Raw genomic sequence first — 18549 nt, forward strand, 5'->3', positions numbered from 1 at the left:
ATCTAGTGTAGAGCACCTGCGTGATTATTATTATTATTATTATCTATTTATCGTCAGATGAACACATAGAATTGTAAATGACCAGCGATGCAGAGGAGTTGCCATTTTTTGCCATCATTATTTTGAGTGTAGGAAGCTAAGACAAAAATAGCTCATTAGGGTGAGTACGGCTCTAAATAGGCAACATGTATCATATCGAATAACACATATAGTTTGTTAATTTTGGAATGAAATACATGTTTGTTCATATTTTCAAATGTTTAAGTTAAATTAAATTCCTTTATGGACTTGGAAAACCAACAATGTTACTTTTCTTATTTAGTGAGAAGTTGACAATGTCAGATTGATTATGATTGAACATTGATGAAGAATATGTAGAACATAGAGAACAATACATTTTAGTCAAGAGATATGGTCGAGGGCTACGAAAGAACAAATTCAAAATGAACAGTTGTGTTTCAGCTTCAAGCTTTAAGCCAGGTGCAGCCCTCCTTCACTGTAAAAAGCCAGGTGCCCGCTATGACATATCCTGCTGTGAGGTTGCCACATCAGCATTCATTTTGAGTCTTGTTTACGTCTGCTTTATGATTCTAATGTTGCCTCTCCTTCCAGCGCCGTTAGTTGTTTGGTCCTCACTTTCTCCTGAGGGAGATTTCGGTCCGGCTGAACCAAATCAGTAAAGTTGTGGAACTGAAATGATGACCTGAAAGCAGCTGCAATGCTCTGCAGATTTGACGTGAACTGCAGAGTCGGACGATGTAATTAAGGGTCCGTTAATGCTGTTTCGTATCACACGTAGTAAATATTCCCACTGTTCTTCTGAAACGACTGATTAGTACGGCGCTGGAGTGGTTCCTGATACTCACACATTTTCTTCAGGCTGTTACCGCGAGCTACACAAACCGATCCCCAGTGGACACGGGAGGGAGGGGAGAGAGAGAGGGGGGGGGGGGGGGGACGGGTCTGTTCATTTACAGTCCACAAGCACAAACAGAGGGTTTCACCTCCCGGAGGACTCTTCACCCCCAGCCTCCCCCCTCTGGAACACCGTTTATCACTGAGGCCTTCGAGCATCAAAAATATTCAAAGCGTGCCCGCTGACAGAAACCTGTTAGATTTACATGTGTTCTCAAATGGATGCTTTCCCCTGAGCTGCTTTTCATTCAGGAGCCCCCCTTCCCCCCTCCCCTCCATGCTTATTGGATGGCTGTTATACATAAAGCTGTGCCATGAATGAGTAACAATCAGCCAAGCGGTCCTCTGAGAGGTGTGTTTGTATTAGGATATCCATCACCGCGAGCGCTGCGGTGCCGGTCCCACTGCTGTCATGGGGGATTGCTGTGTGAACACATGAGGCCGCCGCTCCAGCATCAGAACTAGCGGTTTTGTTTTTTTTTCCTCCATCGCAGAGGCGCATTGATTGATTTGTTTATGGAAATGGCGCAGCCAATTCATTATCCTTAACTACCGGATAGAGTGTTTTACTGTGATACGCACAGTAGCGGGAAAACATTGTGATGTCCAATTGCACTGGAGGCGGTCCTGCAATGTATCTTTGTTTTCCTCTTTCCTCTGAGGCTGAGAAGAAGCTGAGAGGGAGCGTCCATGGTTTTCTCGCTGCCAAAGCATTGTGTGGAATCCTGTTGTGTTGTTAAATGCTCCTTTCACAATGGGTAAGATTTGGCGTTTGCGAAGGAGGGACCAACATTGAAAGTTGGTCCCTCCTTCCCAGCTCAACAAGGGTTCTCGCCATCCGGCCGAAGCCAACGCCAGATTCCTTCTTGTTTTGGAAGGAGCTTAGGTTCCTCTTGGATGCGTGCTTAAGACCTGGCACCTGGTCGTTTTATTGGGGGCGATGCCCGGAAATGTCCCAAACACAACAAAAATAACAGACACCAGAGAGTGTCTATGCAAACCACCAGTGGGGGGAAAATCCTACTCATTATGTCTTCAAACATAGCGAGTTTGATGATTGTAAAAAAACACACACAAAGAGTTTAATGTTAAAATATTAAATAAATAGAAATTTCAACATTCCATTTATTAGAAGATTTAGTCGAGCGACCGACAGCTCATTGGCACCGTCTCTCCATTCTTCACATCACTTTGACCACGAGCATCCTGCGCTCGTAGGTGTTCTGTGTACTTCCTGTTTACTTAACAGCAGGGGAAACTAATTTAGTGGACGATCTGTTCAAACTAATCTGCATCACGGTGCAAATGTAACAAGAATGTAAACAATGAGCGTTGAGTAAATGTGATCCGAATGGGATGTTATTACATGTAAAAGCTTAAATTCCAATTGAGTTATCTGCCATTTTGAAAAAACTGCTTTGTGAAATGACATCCCATCATGCTGTTTATTATAAAAGTGTCTTGCTCCTGTGAAGTTCCTCTTTCTGACACTTTGGAGGTTTCCCTCCACACAGATGATGTTATGTATATATAGTATATTGCCTCTATGGGAATATCAGAACCGTCATATTTCTCAGCGTGGCTCTTAACATTAAATGTCATCATCCACATTCACAAGTGAAAAGAGTGGAAATCCTTTGCAGAAACAGTTTTTGTTCAAAGGTTACAGTACAGTATGATATTGTATTGTTCCTATTGTGGTTCCAGTACTGAATACTGTAATGAAAGCATTAGAGTGAGAACATGCAACATATACTCTGTGATGTTTGCTTAGCGAAGCCAATTACATAATGGAAAAACAACATGTCTGGAGTCTTTAGAAGCTGTCAGTTACTACACAAATCACATACATGCTTTGCACCCACACACATACAGACATATGCAACACACACAGTGAGGATTGCAGCCTCCTCCGTTCACACCCTCCGCTGTGCATCAGATGTTCGATTTCTCACCTCTTGAAGGTGCAATAAGTAAGATATTTACAGCCAAGTGGCACACAGTGACCACAGTGTGGGCCTGCAGGGGTTACACAGAGTGCAATACCAATGACTCAACCATTACTTCACCAAGTGCAGGGATTTCTGGCTGTTAAAAACTGAATTTTCCAACCTGTTTTAGTTAAAAAAAACAGTGGCAGATGGTGTTACAACTGGACACTGGAAGAAATCACAGCTACAGAGAATATGAAAACCTTGTTATGGAGCCAATAACGCCAAAGCGCTGCCATTGTGTTAGCATCCTGCATGAAACGACCTCTCTGCTATGTGATTGTTTTGTGTCGGCCCAAATTACCCTGCTTATCTGCAGATGAAATACAGGGGACGGGATGAGTCGCAGGCTGAAACAGAGATGAGTTCAATTGTGTCAGCAACGCTGCCGCTCTCCTTCATCCCTGATGAAGTTCACGCATTACCTAATGCCCTTCTAACTGAGAGAAGTTGGCCTGTGGGACGACACCTGTCACGGACTGCCTCTGCAGTTGTAAATACGGGAGAAGGAGTTCATCCGTCCATGTCGGAGCCCTCCATTCATCCTCTCTGGCCACCGGCTCTCTAAATTGTCCCGCAGAGTCTGGAACAGACGACCGGGCAGAGCCTGGAGGCTTTGAGGGCGGGTGGGTGGGTGGGTGAGGGGGGTATTGGAGGGGAGGGGGCAAGCTCCAGAGACAGAAGGCCGGCGAAGGGTTCCCGTTGGCCAGGAAGACGAGAGCTGCCAGGACTGAAAGCTGAGCAGCCGCGCATCGTCTGCAGGCTTTGTGCTGTGGATTATGTATGGACAAATGGGAGAGATTACAGAGATTTTTCAGGACCTTGCAAAGCTCATTTATCTAAGTTGCCAAGATAACACGACTCACATCAGCACAGGAGATAAGACCAAGTAGTAAACAGCACAGAATAACGACTGGATGGAGATAATTGTTTTTTAATGCAACCCAGTCTTTCAGTGTTATGAAGAACCATTCGTTGACCGGCAGTGTGTGTGTGTGTGTGTGTGTGTGTGTGCTTTTGTTTTGTTTTTTTCTTCTAGGAGGAGGTGTGCCCCACCTCACCAGGAGAGGAGGTTCAGAGGTGTGTGTGGTCATCGGCGGTCAACATCAACGACAAGTTTATTTATGTGACACAGCCAACCTTGGATCGAGTGCTCATAGTTGACATCCAGTCCCAGAAGGCCATCCAGGTAGTTCTCATGTCAGTTTTGTCAGCAGCATTATAAGAATGTGTGGTGTGGGAGGAGTTACCAATTTTACACAGAAAAGGGGGGTACAAAAAGAAAAGAATCTTTCACTGTTTTGTGAAAGTGAAGGCTTTTGCTGCCTCCATCTGTGCCAACAACACCTCAAGGTTGCAGGAGGCGAGAGTATTTTTCCCTTTTTTTTTCTTTCTTCAAACGTTCCCACATTGATTGAACACAACATTTTTTTTTTTTACAAGAACCTACGATAAATCATTACTCTATGGGTATTTTCCGTGATGGATTTTGTCGAATGAAGGGCAAGTTTTTTTTGGGTAAAATTGTCCCTTTCGACTTGGGATTCAGTTTGACACAATAATACATCATCATCCTTCATCCAGAAAATCACTTCAGACCATTGGACGACATCCTCCAACTTTCACCCAAAGTGCATTGGGAAATCCTTTTTGGGAACAGCTTGCGCATTAGATATGCATGCATTTAAAATATTCTACTTGAGTAATAATTTAGTGGGATACTAATACACAAGAGTGATCGCTGTGCTGTCCTAATATCGGCCCTGCTTTAGACGCTCGGCAGGGGGCTGAATGCAAGACATGTGTGACAGGTGGTTGTTACTTAAATAATCATATATACTAACATAATTATGTACACAATGATGTAAACATTTATTTTCTCTCCATCTGCTATTTAGATCTGATCAGCGGCTCATTCAGATACTTATAGCTAATAGATCTGACAATGTTGTTAAACCCAATAATTGGCCAATCCTAAACTCCGCCTCATTTCCGTAATGCACCAATCACAGCTGGCCTAAGCTCAAACTTGGACAGAGTTGGCCGTCTCTCAAGTAATACTTCATTTTCACAACAGTGTAAACTGTAACCACGGAGGGGGTGCAAAGATCACTTCTTTGTAAAATATGTACTTTCCTTGAACTCAATAGCATTAAATTCAGACAATCAAGGATTGAAAATGAAGTTTTGGCTCATTTGCAATAGAAGAAAAACAAGTCAAAACAAAATTCAAACAGAATATAAACTGCAGCCAACAACAACAACAACAAAATGATGCGGGCAGATAACATGTCCACACCTTCACATTTGACATCAGGCAAACTGTGAATGAAATTTGACTGTTTATTCAGCGGCGGGCCGTGGATTTTCTACCTGTGCATTCAGTGCTGTCGGAGTCATAGTCTCGATCAGCTGTTTAACAGCTGTTTTTTGGTCCCTGGTTGTCAAATTCTAGTAATCTTAGCAAAGATAAAAAGCACAATTCTACTTCTTATCCTGCTAGTTCTAAATCCAGACCTCCAGTATTTTGATCAAGTAGCTTGTGATAAATGAGGTGTCACGGTGAGTAACAGCTGTTATTCTAATGTGTCGGGTACATTAAATTAACATCATATCTTCCATTGCTCATCTCAGTTCCCGGTTGAAACTAAAGGTTGTGAATAGTAAACAGGCTGGCACTCAAAACTGTGTCTGCTTCCTCAGCCAAACAACAGCTGCTCTGCACCTCTTGCACCTCAATGGACTGAAGTGCGGCTTCTTGCAGCTTTAAGATCATTTCCTTCACCTGCTAACCCCCTGACCCGATAAGCTCCGTACCTGCTGCCACGGTCGAGACCTACACTTAACGGCCACATTGATGCGGGGACCGAGTAGCCCCGAGACCGTCCTCCTCAGGGAAACTGTAACCTGGCAACCCCCATCATAGATATTGTAACATGGCAACCGCAGTTTTCCTCACTCATGGTATAAGACACAATTCCCCAAACACTCTGCAGTGCACTCTTGCGGCACCATGTATTTTCCTGGGAGGAAGGTGAGGGGGGGGGATTTTATGTTTCAGTAGCAGACTAAGGAAGTAGCACACTATAGCATTCAGCACCTTTCAAGCGAGCGGCGTGATGTCAAACCCTCGGTGTCGCCGGGTTTCTGGGTGTGCCGGGCTAATGCCGGGCCGCTCAGATGGTTGCAGATGTTTTTGTAACCGTGATGGCCGTTTACAGCTCGCACGCCTCTCGGGGGCCTGCCAGTGAGCAGGCTGCCGTCCCAGAGAATGTCACAGGCTCATTATTCAGTCGCTTGGAGATTTAGATGCTCTGCATTTTATTAGCAGTTGTTAATTAACCACCTGAACCCACATCCCGTCTCCCAAACAGTGGGAGGGACACAAATTCTGGTTTTCCAGTTACAGGTTGCGCTGCTTTCCATATTCCCATTGAATTATTAACCGCGTTGACGTTCGCAAAGTTATAATAATGAGAAAAAAGCATTTAGAAACGTGTCACTAATTAAATGCTCGGTGAAGATTGTGTTCTGCATTTTATAAGCAAATCAATTGCAACATGCAAACGGAAGGCGCAGGAGTGTTTTCCGCTAAATCTACATGAACATATTGACTGAGGACTCTTGATAATCTCCCTCAGCCAGACAGCAGTTGCTGGTCTCGAGGAAAAGAACAACACGAACACCTGTTTTCTCCGGTGGCTACATGCTCAGCAATAAGTTGGGATTCAACAGATACTCTCCATTTAAGTGCAATAACCCCTCTCTGGAGCAGTTTGCTCTCTTGCTGATACAATATATCTATATTTTTGCCTAGGTAAACAAAACTATTAGGCCTGCATAGCAAAACAAATAATATAGAAAGTAAGCTGCAGTCAAAGGGGATTGCGGGAATATGATTGCTTTTTCTTGCTGTTGTTGAGGCTGCAGCTGCTGCATGCGTCCCCCCCCCCCCCCCCCTGTGCTTTCCCTATTCCCTTTGAGCCGTCTGTCTCTCCGCACCCAGGTGGACATAATGCATGAGGAGCACTTTTCTGTCACATGCGACTCATCTATTGTTCTGACTCGGAATATTGCCGCCGTGTGTCAAGGAAACGGATAAAGACTGAAAGCAATTACTTCAGTGTGGTAAAGCAATCGTGTCTGTCACCACTTGATTTGAAATGCAGCTCAACGCCAAAAACACCCTCTACATAAAAAAGCCCACCTCCATTCTGCCTTGTTAAAGGAAGACTTGCTCCTGTCAACCCCTGATGCATTAGTCTGCAGGAAAACTTCTCAAAAGCATTACCACTGCACATCAAAGCGGGATCTCTTCAAAAGCAAAGTCTAGATTGCCTTGAATTGTTATTCTGTGGCGCCGCTTTCTTTAAAGCCTCCGTTTGGTTTGATTTCGATGTGTGTGTGTGTGTGTGTGTGTGTGTCCTTCCAGACCGTCAGCACCGACCCTTATCCTGTGAAGCTTCACTATGACAAAACGCACGACCAGGTGTGGCTGCTCAGCTGGGGCGACATGGAGAAGAACCTCCCCACGCTGCAGGTGAGTCCACACGCATCGTTTGCAACACTCGGAACGTTGTTCATTCCTCTGCGGGCGAAAAAACAAGCAGAAAATACTCACATTTAGGAAGCTTGTACCAGGAAATGTTTGACATTTTTGCTTGAAAAGTTCATTATAGGCTCAAATAATCAACCTCACTACATAGGTTTGCTAACAAAGGCATGTAAAAGGTAATACAATGCACAATTTACACTTAGAGACTTTGTTCTGCCGACAACAAACAAAGAACATTTGAATTCATTGTAAACAACCTTATAATTACCTTCATGGCTTTACAGAGAATGCAATGTCTTGCTGTTCCCTGTTTTTCCAATATGACATGAATGTGGCATTAATCACCGCAGCCTCTCTGGGATATTCAATTGCTGATTTGTTTGTCTTGTTTGAAGAGAGGTAATTAATAGTCACTTACAGTGCAGTGTGTAAGTGTTTGGACACTGACATATTTTCAATTGTTTTGGCTCAGATCTCCAGCAGATTGGAAAACAACACAAAGACTCTGTGGATAAAGTGATGATTTGTCATGGCCATTGAAAATGGCCAAAAATGTGGAAAAACAAATATATCAAGCCAAAAATAAACAATTACTTAATTATTGTATTTTTAATTTGTAGTTTGAGAATGTATAACATTTAATATTGTGTTTCTAAATGATCACATGTTGTGGTTTTGTGTACTCCAACATGGATACAACATTCTCATTTCAAAGCCACATCCACAATAGTGGTGATGCTGTGGTCAGCATGAACAGAGGAAGTACCTTCTATACGTAGTATAATGTACTTTTCCATCAGTAGAAAGTAATCCTATTATACTCTCTACTCACTGCTCTGAACAAACATACTTCTTCTTTTCCGTCCTTATGAATAATGCTCATCAACAAATCTCAAATCTTGACTGCGATATGTCAATACATTGTAAACCTGGCCTTTGGAGGTACAAGACAATTATGACAATTTCATAATTATATTTTTTAACATGACACGTTTATCTGTGAATGGAAGAGCAAAAAAGGTTTATTGTGAAATTTGTGTCAAGTTTCAATAATGTTGTCTTTTAGGGGTGAAAGGCAAAGTGCCTGCCTCTTTATTTACTCATGGAAATTGTGCCATGGAAATTGACATTATATAAATAAATAAAAATGGGCTGGTTTGTATTATCTCATAAATGTAGGCCTCATTCTGTCGCTGAGGAAACTAAACGATAATTCATGGCATCTGCACTACGCTAATATCGACATGACACACTTTTTGGTGCGGCTCTTGTCACACCCATGTGAGGTGAACGTTGAGGGGGTTTCTTCATCATTCCAATCATTTCAGTTTTATTTCAGAGACGTATTGCTGGAGTAAAGACGAGGAAAAAAACATGTCACTGTCCAAATGCTAACGCCTCGTGTCACCATGACAAAGACTTGAGGATCGTGCTGCAAATAGAAGCATTGTAATGAAATGGTAATTTATTTTAAGAGTAGCTTTTGTTTCCTTCGAGAGTCGTCTTGATTCAGCTCGAGTGTTGAGTGCTTGCACTTAAAAATCTTGCTCATAATCGCCTGCGACGAAATTCAAAATGCAAGGTTTGGTCTATGGCAATTTGCTTTGTGCATTGTGGCAGAGTGAAAGCAAACCCCGCCTACACACAAGCACTTGTCGGCCCGCTTTCGTGCACGCACAAGTATTATTTAGACACCGGTGACAACGGCACACATCACCTCCCACTGCGAAGCTCCGGCGCCTCAGCAGCAAGAGAAGAGGCTGGAGGCTTGTGTCTCAAATCACCGCCCCTCAGCAAAGATAAACACGATAGCAACATCGTGAGCCATTTATTTGAGATTATTCCACTGGATTTATGGATTAAAACCATTCATTTACTTGAACAATCAAACCTAAACTACAAGTTTGACCCCTTTTTTTGGTTGTAAGCTTTCTATAAGTACTTAAACGAGTAGAATCCAACAGCACTGAGCTCATGTCTGACCCCAACTTCTTCTTCGTTGGTGCTGCAGGTGATCAATCAGGCCAGTGGACGAGTCTCCCACCACACCGTTCACACGCAGCCGATCGGCAGACGCTTCGACAGGGTGGACGACTTCTTCATTCCAGCCTCCAGCCTCATCATTAACCACATCAGGTGCGTCCAGTATGATCCAAGAAACCCTCCTAATGCAAATTGATTTGCAAATTACATTTACCCCCATTGGCATTTCGTTCACTTTTTATCCCTAGACTGCAATAAGGATTTGGATGGGTATTTTGTGTGAAAGAGAGTGTGTGCTTGGCTGGTAATGTGTGTAATGAAGCCTTTTTGAAGAAAGGCCCAGTGGTCACGGAGGAGACGGCGGCTGATCACCTGAAGTTGTTCTAAAAATAAACCGCCGTCATCAGCTGTGGACTTCACTTTTTTACATCTGAGTCTGTAAAGCTAATTAAAAATGTGCATTACTTACGTAGCAAGGATGGACAATATATATATATATATATATATACTAATCACTATATAAACACAATCTTGAATATAGGTACAACCTATGCATTATAAATATACATGAATTACAATCACAGTGACACGGCATGAATTACAAATACAAAGTGTTTCTACAATTGTAAGAGTATTCTCCTCATGACATAACCCTAAACAAAACAGACGGTTGCTTGTGGTTTGTAATATATGTCATTGATATGATATGATGACTTCTATGTATACCACACGTCTCGTTGGCCGTCTCACTGCTGCATGCCACTTTTTGAGCACGCGACGTCCGAGCCGCCTCGCTTCAGGTTAGCCCGATGCTAAGCAGAACGAGGACGACGTGATTCAATCCTACAGGCTAAAGCTAGCATGTTGCTACCAGAAGTTAGTTGGATCACGTCGAAAGAGAGTTCACAGCGACCTCAATTAAATGTATCAAACTGCTGTGGATGAATGAGGTCGCGTCCCATCGCCCCATCAAAGAGACAAAAAATATGTCCATTCATTAATCAGCCTATAAAAAGCAAATCTGACATTGGACAAGTTAAAACCAGACCCGACTTAAACAATCGTTATACCTCTAAAACAAGTCCAACACAAAATGTGACCACATTGCTTAAACCAGCTTCTAAAATAAAAGTAGGCAGTGTAATTATGTTGCTAAGCACCCAAAATGGTAAGTAAATGCAGCCTTAACTCAGCTCGACCTCGTTTTAAATGCCGTGCATGTTTGCGTGTGCTCCTTCTTTCATTACAAGTCATTAGAGCACCTGCTCCAAGACCACTTATTTATCCTCGCTAATGTGTTTTCAAGGTAAAATTAGTAATCTGCATTAACGGTATGTGCCCAGTTGGCAGCACACCTCCTCCCTCACATTTAAGGTAATCAACAACAAAGCCCAGGCACGCCGCTGCTGCGTTTCCATAAGGCACGAGCGGTTGTCACAGTCGGGTTTAACTCGCACGGAGGAAAGCTGCTCCCGAACGCTTGGCTGGTGTTATGCTGAGGCCAGGAACAAGCTGGAGGTCTGCAGGATTGCAGGATGTTAACGGCCCCCTGGTGTGGAGGAGTAAGCAGTCCTGTGTGTGTGTGTGCGCGTGTGTGTGTGTGTGTGTGTGTGTTTGGGGTGAGGGAGGGGTTGCTGGCACAGCTGTAATTAGATCCACTGAGACTTGCAGGAAAGTGTGTTCCCAGTGTTTGGAAATGATCGTCTTTACCGACGAGCTGCTCATCATTTCTGATGCTCTTCAAGAAAAAAAGCTTCACTGTTTGTAACTTTGATTTGCCAGGTCCTCCCAATAGGAATGTTGCTTTGATTAATATTAATGTGTTGTGTTTTTAGGGGTGCAACAAACTTTTTGACTTGCTGCTTATAACAGGTTGTTGTGCTGGATTTTCTCATGTAATCGTTCAGTCGAGAAGAAGCTGGAACCATCAAATGTTTTTGCTTCAGTAATGTTGACTAAGTGTTGCAGCTCTAATCTTCATTATCAATTAGTCTGAGCATTTGTTTATTTAGCAAATGAAATGTTATCCACCCCGCGGACAAAATGCCATAAATACTCATTTTACAATGAAAGAAGACAGAAAAGCAGCAGGGAATGAAAATAAAAATGTATTTTCGGTCAATTGACTTTTTGATTAATCATTTGCTTATTTATTAACTTATGCTGTGACATTAATATACTGTGCATAAACACACACACACACACACACATATATATATATATATATATATATATATATATATATATATATATATATGTACCTCTCTTAAAATATTAAAATCTTTGAAATACCTGACACGTTAAGGTTCTTCATCCCGTTGATTAAAAAGCTATTTATCTAATCCAATATTCCAATAAAGTAGTCCAGATAATTGATTTTTAATATTGACCACAATAATAACAGATATTACAGGGGTTAAATAATATATATAGTATACAATGTACAACAGTTACTGGTAGTTTATACTTGTAGTAGAAGTACTATGACATGTGCAGAGTGAAGGGAAAGGTTATAGTGGTGATGAATTGCATTGCGTCATATTCATACAAGTGTTTTGAATATTTTACCGTCCAGTCTTCTGTATAATGAATCAGTATAAAGATCTCGGCATCTATATGCACTTGGATGTTGCTATTATTGCAGGAAGGTATACATTAACTGCTGCCTCGCGGCTCTGATGTTTTCTAGGACGCATCATTGATCAGTCGATTTAGCAACATGAGCTGTGTGCAAACCGCCGACATATATTCAGCAACTTCCAGGGATTGTTTAATGACCGAGGGATTCCCTCAGCAGCTCCCGTGAAGCCAGCAGGAACTTGCGGGGGCTGTCATTTATTAAAACCCTCAACCTACAGTCAGGCACCTCTTTGCATGTCAGCAAAAAATTAATTAAAAAAAGCAGATTTTTCTTGTTTTCACCCACATCTACAGCACCCTGCAGCTCGGCGTGCCCTGTATCTATTTATTTTATTTTTTTTTACTGCTTTTTGGCAAAACGAGTTTTTGGAGGTTGAACAAGAATTGCCGTGTTATGGATTTTTTTTGCCGCGCGGCGTTCATTGTTCTCTTCCTCGTGCATGCATTTTGCCCTCAGGAGTTTGAACTGAACTGCAGAGCAAAGTGTCGAGACCCAACTTAAACTGCAAATATTGACATGAGGGTAAGCGGATGAAATGTGAAGTAGCTTTGGTTTAACATAACCCTGTTGTGCAGAACCGGGGAGGATCTTTAATGCATTAATCACTGGTACAAACGACAAACAGCAGCTGTCAGTTTGGCTGGGAGCAATCTGGTCTGCCAGTAACACAACCCAGCTGTGTTCACATTAGGGCAAGGCCAAACAATGTCTGAGTATTAGTTTATCATGCATCATTTCTTTGTTGTTGTAGTTTTGCTTTGCTTTTTGGTGAAAATACAACATTCTTTTAAATGCACCGATGACCTTTAGCATCCAAGAATGTTTCCAAACGCACCAGACTGAATACAAAGCACAGCAAAATAAAACGAATGTGTTTACTCAATACACTTACCTTGGTTGAGGTAATTTGGGATAAAAAAAATATATTTTTTCAAGATTTAAGTGAGGCGGTTCATTGAGAAAAGGAACAGTTAAAGTTGTCATTCCAAACCCTGGAGTTGATGCCGTTTTGGTTGGCTTTGTTAAGATTTAAACCAAAGTTACCTTTGACATCCCTTAAGCTTGACAGACGCTGTACATGTTTCATCAGTTACCTCACACAACTGCACGGCCAAAACATACACTATCCTATGCTCACGTTACATGAAACCCCTGATCCGTGTGCCGTGACGGTTCTAATTAATTCAGACTAACACAAAACAGAAAACAGAAAGGCAGCATGGCTTCACACAATCTATGGTTGAAACAAAGACAAGATAAAAGAGAACACTGAAGATGGCTCGGAAGACGCAGACAACTGTTCAGCTTTTACAACACAGTCAAGACTACAGGTAGCCATAAAATGTGAAATACCACTCCAATAATGTTAAAGCAAGCTCCCTACAGCTTAGAACAGGTTTTCCTGACAGCAGCCATGTGGGATATCTGAACACAGAAGTACTCAAACTGAAAGAAAATCAACCACTATTTCTTACATGTCAGAAATCCACCAGATTGTCCAGCAGCTACTAAACATCAAATGACTACCAATGTGGAGCACTTTTTTGTTGGTTTGAGTCTGAAAATTGTGCTTTGTCTTAACAATGTTTGCCTTTTGTTAATTATCTTTTCTATACAAAACAAAACAAAAGCCTCCTTTCTTGAGCCAGTGGTCAGATCAATGATCCCCCCACCACAGCAATGATCGTGTCCTCAGTGGCTTTCAAACAGCCATTTTCTGTTCCGAGGTGCAGACAGCTTGGCGTAAAAATGGCATGATGGATGATAAATGGCGGCAAGATTCAATATCCTGTCAGCATCGATCAGCTGGTATTCACATTTAATTGAGGCCCGTCAGCTCCTTACATATTCCCCTCTACTTGTTCAGCTGTTAAAATGTAATATTCCATTACCATACTCTTTGGGTTTTTATAATGAATAGTATTTTAACTGATTCATGCCCACATCTAAAATAGCAATAATTATATTAGGGGGAAGTGTAGATGATGCTAGGCTGCCAATATGGAGCTTGTCAGGGACCAGCAATCGGCCGTTGAAGAGGATGAATGGATTTCTCAGCAATCTTTTTTTTTTTTTTTTCTTCTCCTGAACATTTCTTTAAAAATGACGCCAGTCAAACCATTATCATAATTACCCAGTACAAATCAATTTCCATTTCGTATTTTATGTTGATGCATCTTGACATGTGAATGGCGCTGCTTTACTTTAATATGTTATCACTCGCTGCTTCAGAAGTAATGAGAAGTAATGAGCCTTGGAAACAAACATAATCACCACATGACTTCAAATAATGAAGTATTGATTTTTCAGAAACAAAGCATGATTAAATTACCTTTTAAAATTACTTTTGCACAGCAATTGTATGATATCCTGCTGTCTAACCATCTTAAAAAGGGTGGAGTGTTTGCTATCAACTTGGCATCTTTCTTATTTTGCATTTTGGCTGTCAGGCTCAACCAGCTGCACTACAGCCTGTTTCACCATTTTCACCATCTTAATGCAGCATGTTTAGCATACTAAGCAGCACTGAACACAATACATTTACAGCTGATGGAGGTACTGCAGGTATTCGGTCATGAACTCAAGTAGTTGAACTAAAAGGTGGTGCTAGATGAGTGACGCGATCCCCAAAGTTACAATCCCATTCAGACATTACATCGAAAACACGAACCTCACTCATGCTGGTGCAGAGCAGAAGTCAGAGGGCCAACACATCCATGGCCAATAGAACCACCAGGGTTTATTGAAAAGTATGTATCAGTGCATCTCACATAGATGATATGTTTCACTGGATGAGTAAACATGTTGACTCGCTGGTGGCACTAGACTCAAGTTAATGAGCCATTACCAAACAAGAGCCTTCCTTCTCTGAAAACCATCAATGTCTGGACAAAATCTCATCTCAATCCATCCAATAGTTCGTAGGACATTTTGGTGTGGACCAAGGTGGGGACCATCCAGCCAACATTGCCGTCTATAGAGCCACACCACTGGCGTGACTAAAAATCTGTTATAATTTGAGCTTTACAAGAAGATCAAATGTGTTATTGATCAAAGCATTTGCTTTGTTTTTCTATTGCCTCCAGGTTTGGCCTCATCCTTCACCGAAATGAACCTGTCCTCCACAAGATCGACCTGGAGACCACGTCGTATGTGAAAAACATCAGCTTACGGGAGTACAACTGCATCCCCAAGTCCGTAACCTACACCCATCTCGGCGGCTACTACTTTGTCAACTGCAGGCCCGACTCCACTGGCGCCACGCAGCCGCAGCTCATCTTGGACAGTGTGACAGATAGTGTGATCGGCCCGAACCGCGACGTCACCGGCACTCCGTACGTGTCTCCGGACGGCCACTACCTGATCACTGTCGACGACGACGACGGCCTGATGAGGATCCAGGTGATTTCGGAGCGGGGAGACATCCAGGAGCCTTTTGACATCCACACTAACCTCCACCTATCCGACCTGGCCTTCCAGCGCTCCTTCACGGAGGTCCACCAGTACAACGTGTTCGGCAGCTCCGGCCGTCAAACAGACGCTCTGTTTGTGGAGCTGCGCACCGGCAAAGTGAAGATGATCAAGAGCTTGAAAGAGGCCACCAAGTCATTTGAGTGGCCGTGGAGCAGTAGGAACAGGGTAATGGCGGGCAGCGGACTGTTCGGACAGTACCTCATGACCCCGTCCAGAGAGTCCCTCTTCATCCTGGACGGGAGGCTCAACAAGCTCAACTGCGAGATCACCGATGTCCTCAAAGGCAACGTGGTGGCGTGGGTCGGGGAGTCTTAGGTTGTACAATCAAGACCCTGTGAGCTTTCTTTTTCTCAACGGTACGGTTGCACTGAATTCTGTTGCAAAGTTTTTAATTTTGTGGAAAACGCGATAGTGAATTTCCACAGATTCAGAAACCAAATTGACCATTTGTAAGTCCATTGGATGAGCGACTGTCATCCAAAACAAATATGATATACAAGCGAGGGAGTAATTGATTGGTAGTGTCTGAAAGCCAAGTTTAAATCTTTTTTCCACTGGGTGATTCGCGTTTATATCAAAATAAAGTTGCTTGCTGGTAATCTTTTTCAGGAAAATTGGTATGAATCCGTAAATATGTGCAACTTTGCATAGTTATTCACAATTGGTTGTATTCAGTGTGTGAGAATGCTGTATATAATCTCTGAACAAAACTAATACTTAAGTGATTTGGCAGAAATAGATATAAATATATATATACTGTAAATGTCCAGGATAACTCTTACAATTTAAGTTTAGCCATCCCAAACTTTTTCCTGTGCCTTCAAGGAAAATTCCCCTCCATCAGAGGAATTAGCATTATTAATCCCAGTGTGACTGCAGACTGCACCTCCCCCTTTCACCCCTCCATTCGTGTTGAGCGTGGTTCCTCACAAACCTACTGCTGTCGTCTATCCGTTCGTCCAACACAGCCGATTCAGTCTAATTAAAACGAGCCCTTGCTGTGATCCAATCCAGTTTGAAGTGGAGATTGGGTAGCCCGAGTGTTTCATCACACTCACTCACCTTTGATCCCAAACCATAAGGAGCGTTTTGACAGTTTGGAACGAGGTCTATATTGTTTTCCTTTTTAGGCCAAAGCAGAAACAGGAAAGTCAGCGTGCAATGTTAGATACATTGTAGGAGCTTTATACAATACACACGATGACATCTTAATTTCTAAATATTCCTTAGCAATGAGTCAATAGAGCACTTGAATTACAAGAAAATTATGACTTTAATATCTCTGGACCAAAACAAAACAAAAGATATGGAAAGCATCTTAGAGTGTAATAGAGTGAACTATTGAAAAACATGCATTGTCTGCTCTGTTTGACAGCAGGTTTGAAATGTTTTAATGTAAAGTAATGGTGAGCTAGCACACTGGGGAGTGCAGTGATTGTATTGTGTAGACGGACTTTGGGGCTTTAACTACGGGAAACACTTCTTTCTGAACGCTCCTGGATAGACAAGTAGATGGCAAGTCAATGATCAGTTCCCGAGCTGGACACATTTCTATGCATATTCACACTAGCACTCTTTGACTCTGTAAATCACGATGGGCAACTGTATCTCCAATTTAGTAAGGACTTTTGATGTGTACAGATTATATAAAGTCAATCCGTCTTTCCTGTTAGATCTTACTCGTATATATATTTTGATTTTTTTTTTTCACTCTCTCCCAAATCACAATTTTTCCAACCTTAAAATCCAACTGTTCCGATGATGATGACCTCCGATCTTTTCTCTGTGTTCTGTACAAAGCGGCTGACTGTGACTCCATCCGTTTACCATTCAATGTACAGAGTCACGCGGGTCCAGTTCATCATCAACACACTCCTTTTTAAGATATGAAAACAAACACACACAGTTGTCAGCATCTTGTACCCCGAGCACAGTGTGATCAATGCTTTCACCTCCACATAGCCATGTCTTGTATGTTTCTTCATGTGATTGTTATTTATATAGAGAAAACACGCTTGTCATTTTACCCAACAATAAAAACTAGACCAAGAAAAACATGTGTAATATTGTCTATGTCCTCATTAAAACGACTGTGTGTTCTGTAGATGCAAGCACACAAACAAACTGTGCATTCACAACTTTCCTTTAGGAGTCAAAGCAACCTGTTGCCAATTATTATGCCACATGAACAAGGTCAACACTCTGATGTCCCTTTGGGTATATTTATCTTCCAGAGAAGCATGTAGTATAACACTCGATTATAATTAGCAAACAAAGAAAATATGATTGTGGGACTTGAAGGTCTGTTGAACTGAAAGAAAAACAGTCTGGAGTACCAGTAAAGCGGGGCAGTATGGGAGGAACACATACCGTGACTTCTTGTCCTTTTCTTTGACCGGGAAATACGTTTGTCTGGTCTGGAAAAATATGAATGAGATGGAAATGATTCAACGATGGGCTGGGTAAACTGGTCAGGTCACCAGTTCATTGCACGGCACACAAAGAGACAGACAATTCACGCTCACATTCGCACCTACGGGCGAGTTTAGAGCCTCCAATTAACTTAAGCTGCATGTCTTTGAACTGTGGGAGGAAGCCAGAGAACCTGGAGGGAACCCACGCTGCCACGAGGAGAACGTTCACTCTGCACACTGAAGGGCCGCCCGGGACCGGGGATCGCGTTAGCCACAGTGCTATCCACTGTACCACCATGCAGCCCCAGGTCATAGTCTCCTTACTTGTACGTTTTAATATACTTAGGTATAGTAGAAAAAAATATACCAGGAGAATATCTTAAAAATATCCTCTTATATTGTGTCATAAAATCTTTTACTGTAGTGTGCCCTTAAAATGTCTAAAACGTTCAGTTTCGTCTGCCAATAAATGTCACAAAAAGTCATAGTGTATAGTAGTAAAACAGAAATCATAGATTATGAAAAACATAGTATAATACAATAATAAAGTCAAAATAAAGTCTTAAAAGTAATATA

The 18549-nt window shown here is 42.1% G+C and overlaps 1 protein-coding gene across 1 annotated transcript in view; it reads left to right on the forward strand.

The window, feature by feature from the left end:
- fstl5 (follistatin-like 5) overlaps positions 1 to 17603 on the forward strand; it is a 154843-nt gene extending 137240 nt beyond the window's left edge. Inside the window, exons 13-16 of the mRNA XM_068595337.1 lie at positions 3946 to 4095; positions 7339 to 7446; positions 9473 to 9597; positions 15172 to 17603. Of these exons, the coding sequence (XP_068451438.1) occupies positions 3946 to 4095; positions 7339 to 7446; positions 9473 to 9597; positions 15172 to 15874 (1086 nt within the window). The 3' untranslated portion in view covers positions 15875 to 17603. The remainder of the gene's footprint in view (positions 1 to 3945; positions 4096 to 7338; positions 7447 to 9472; positions 9598 to 15171) is intronic.
- The last annotated feature ends 946 nt before the right edge of the window (positions 17604 to 18549 follow it).

Source organism: Clinocottus analis, unplaced genomic scaffold (assembly GCF_023055335.1).
Source record: "Clinocottus analis isolate CAN_PGR_092001 unplaced genomic scaffold, fCliAna1.0.p SCAF_10, whole genome shotgun sequence".
NCBI lineage: Eukaryota > Metazoa > Chordata > Actinopteri > Perciformes > Cottidae > Clinocottus > Clinocottus analis.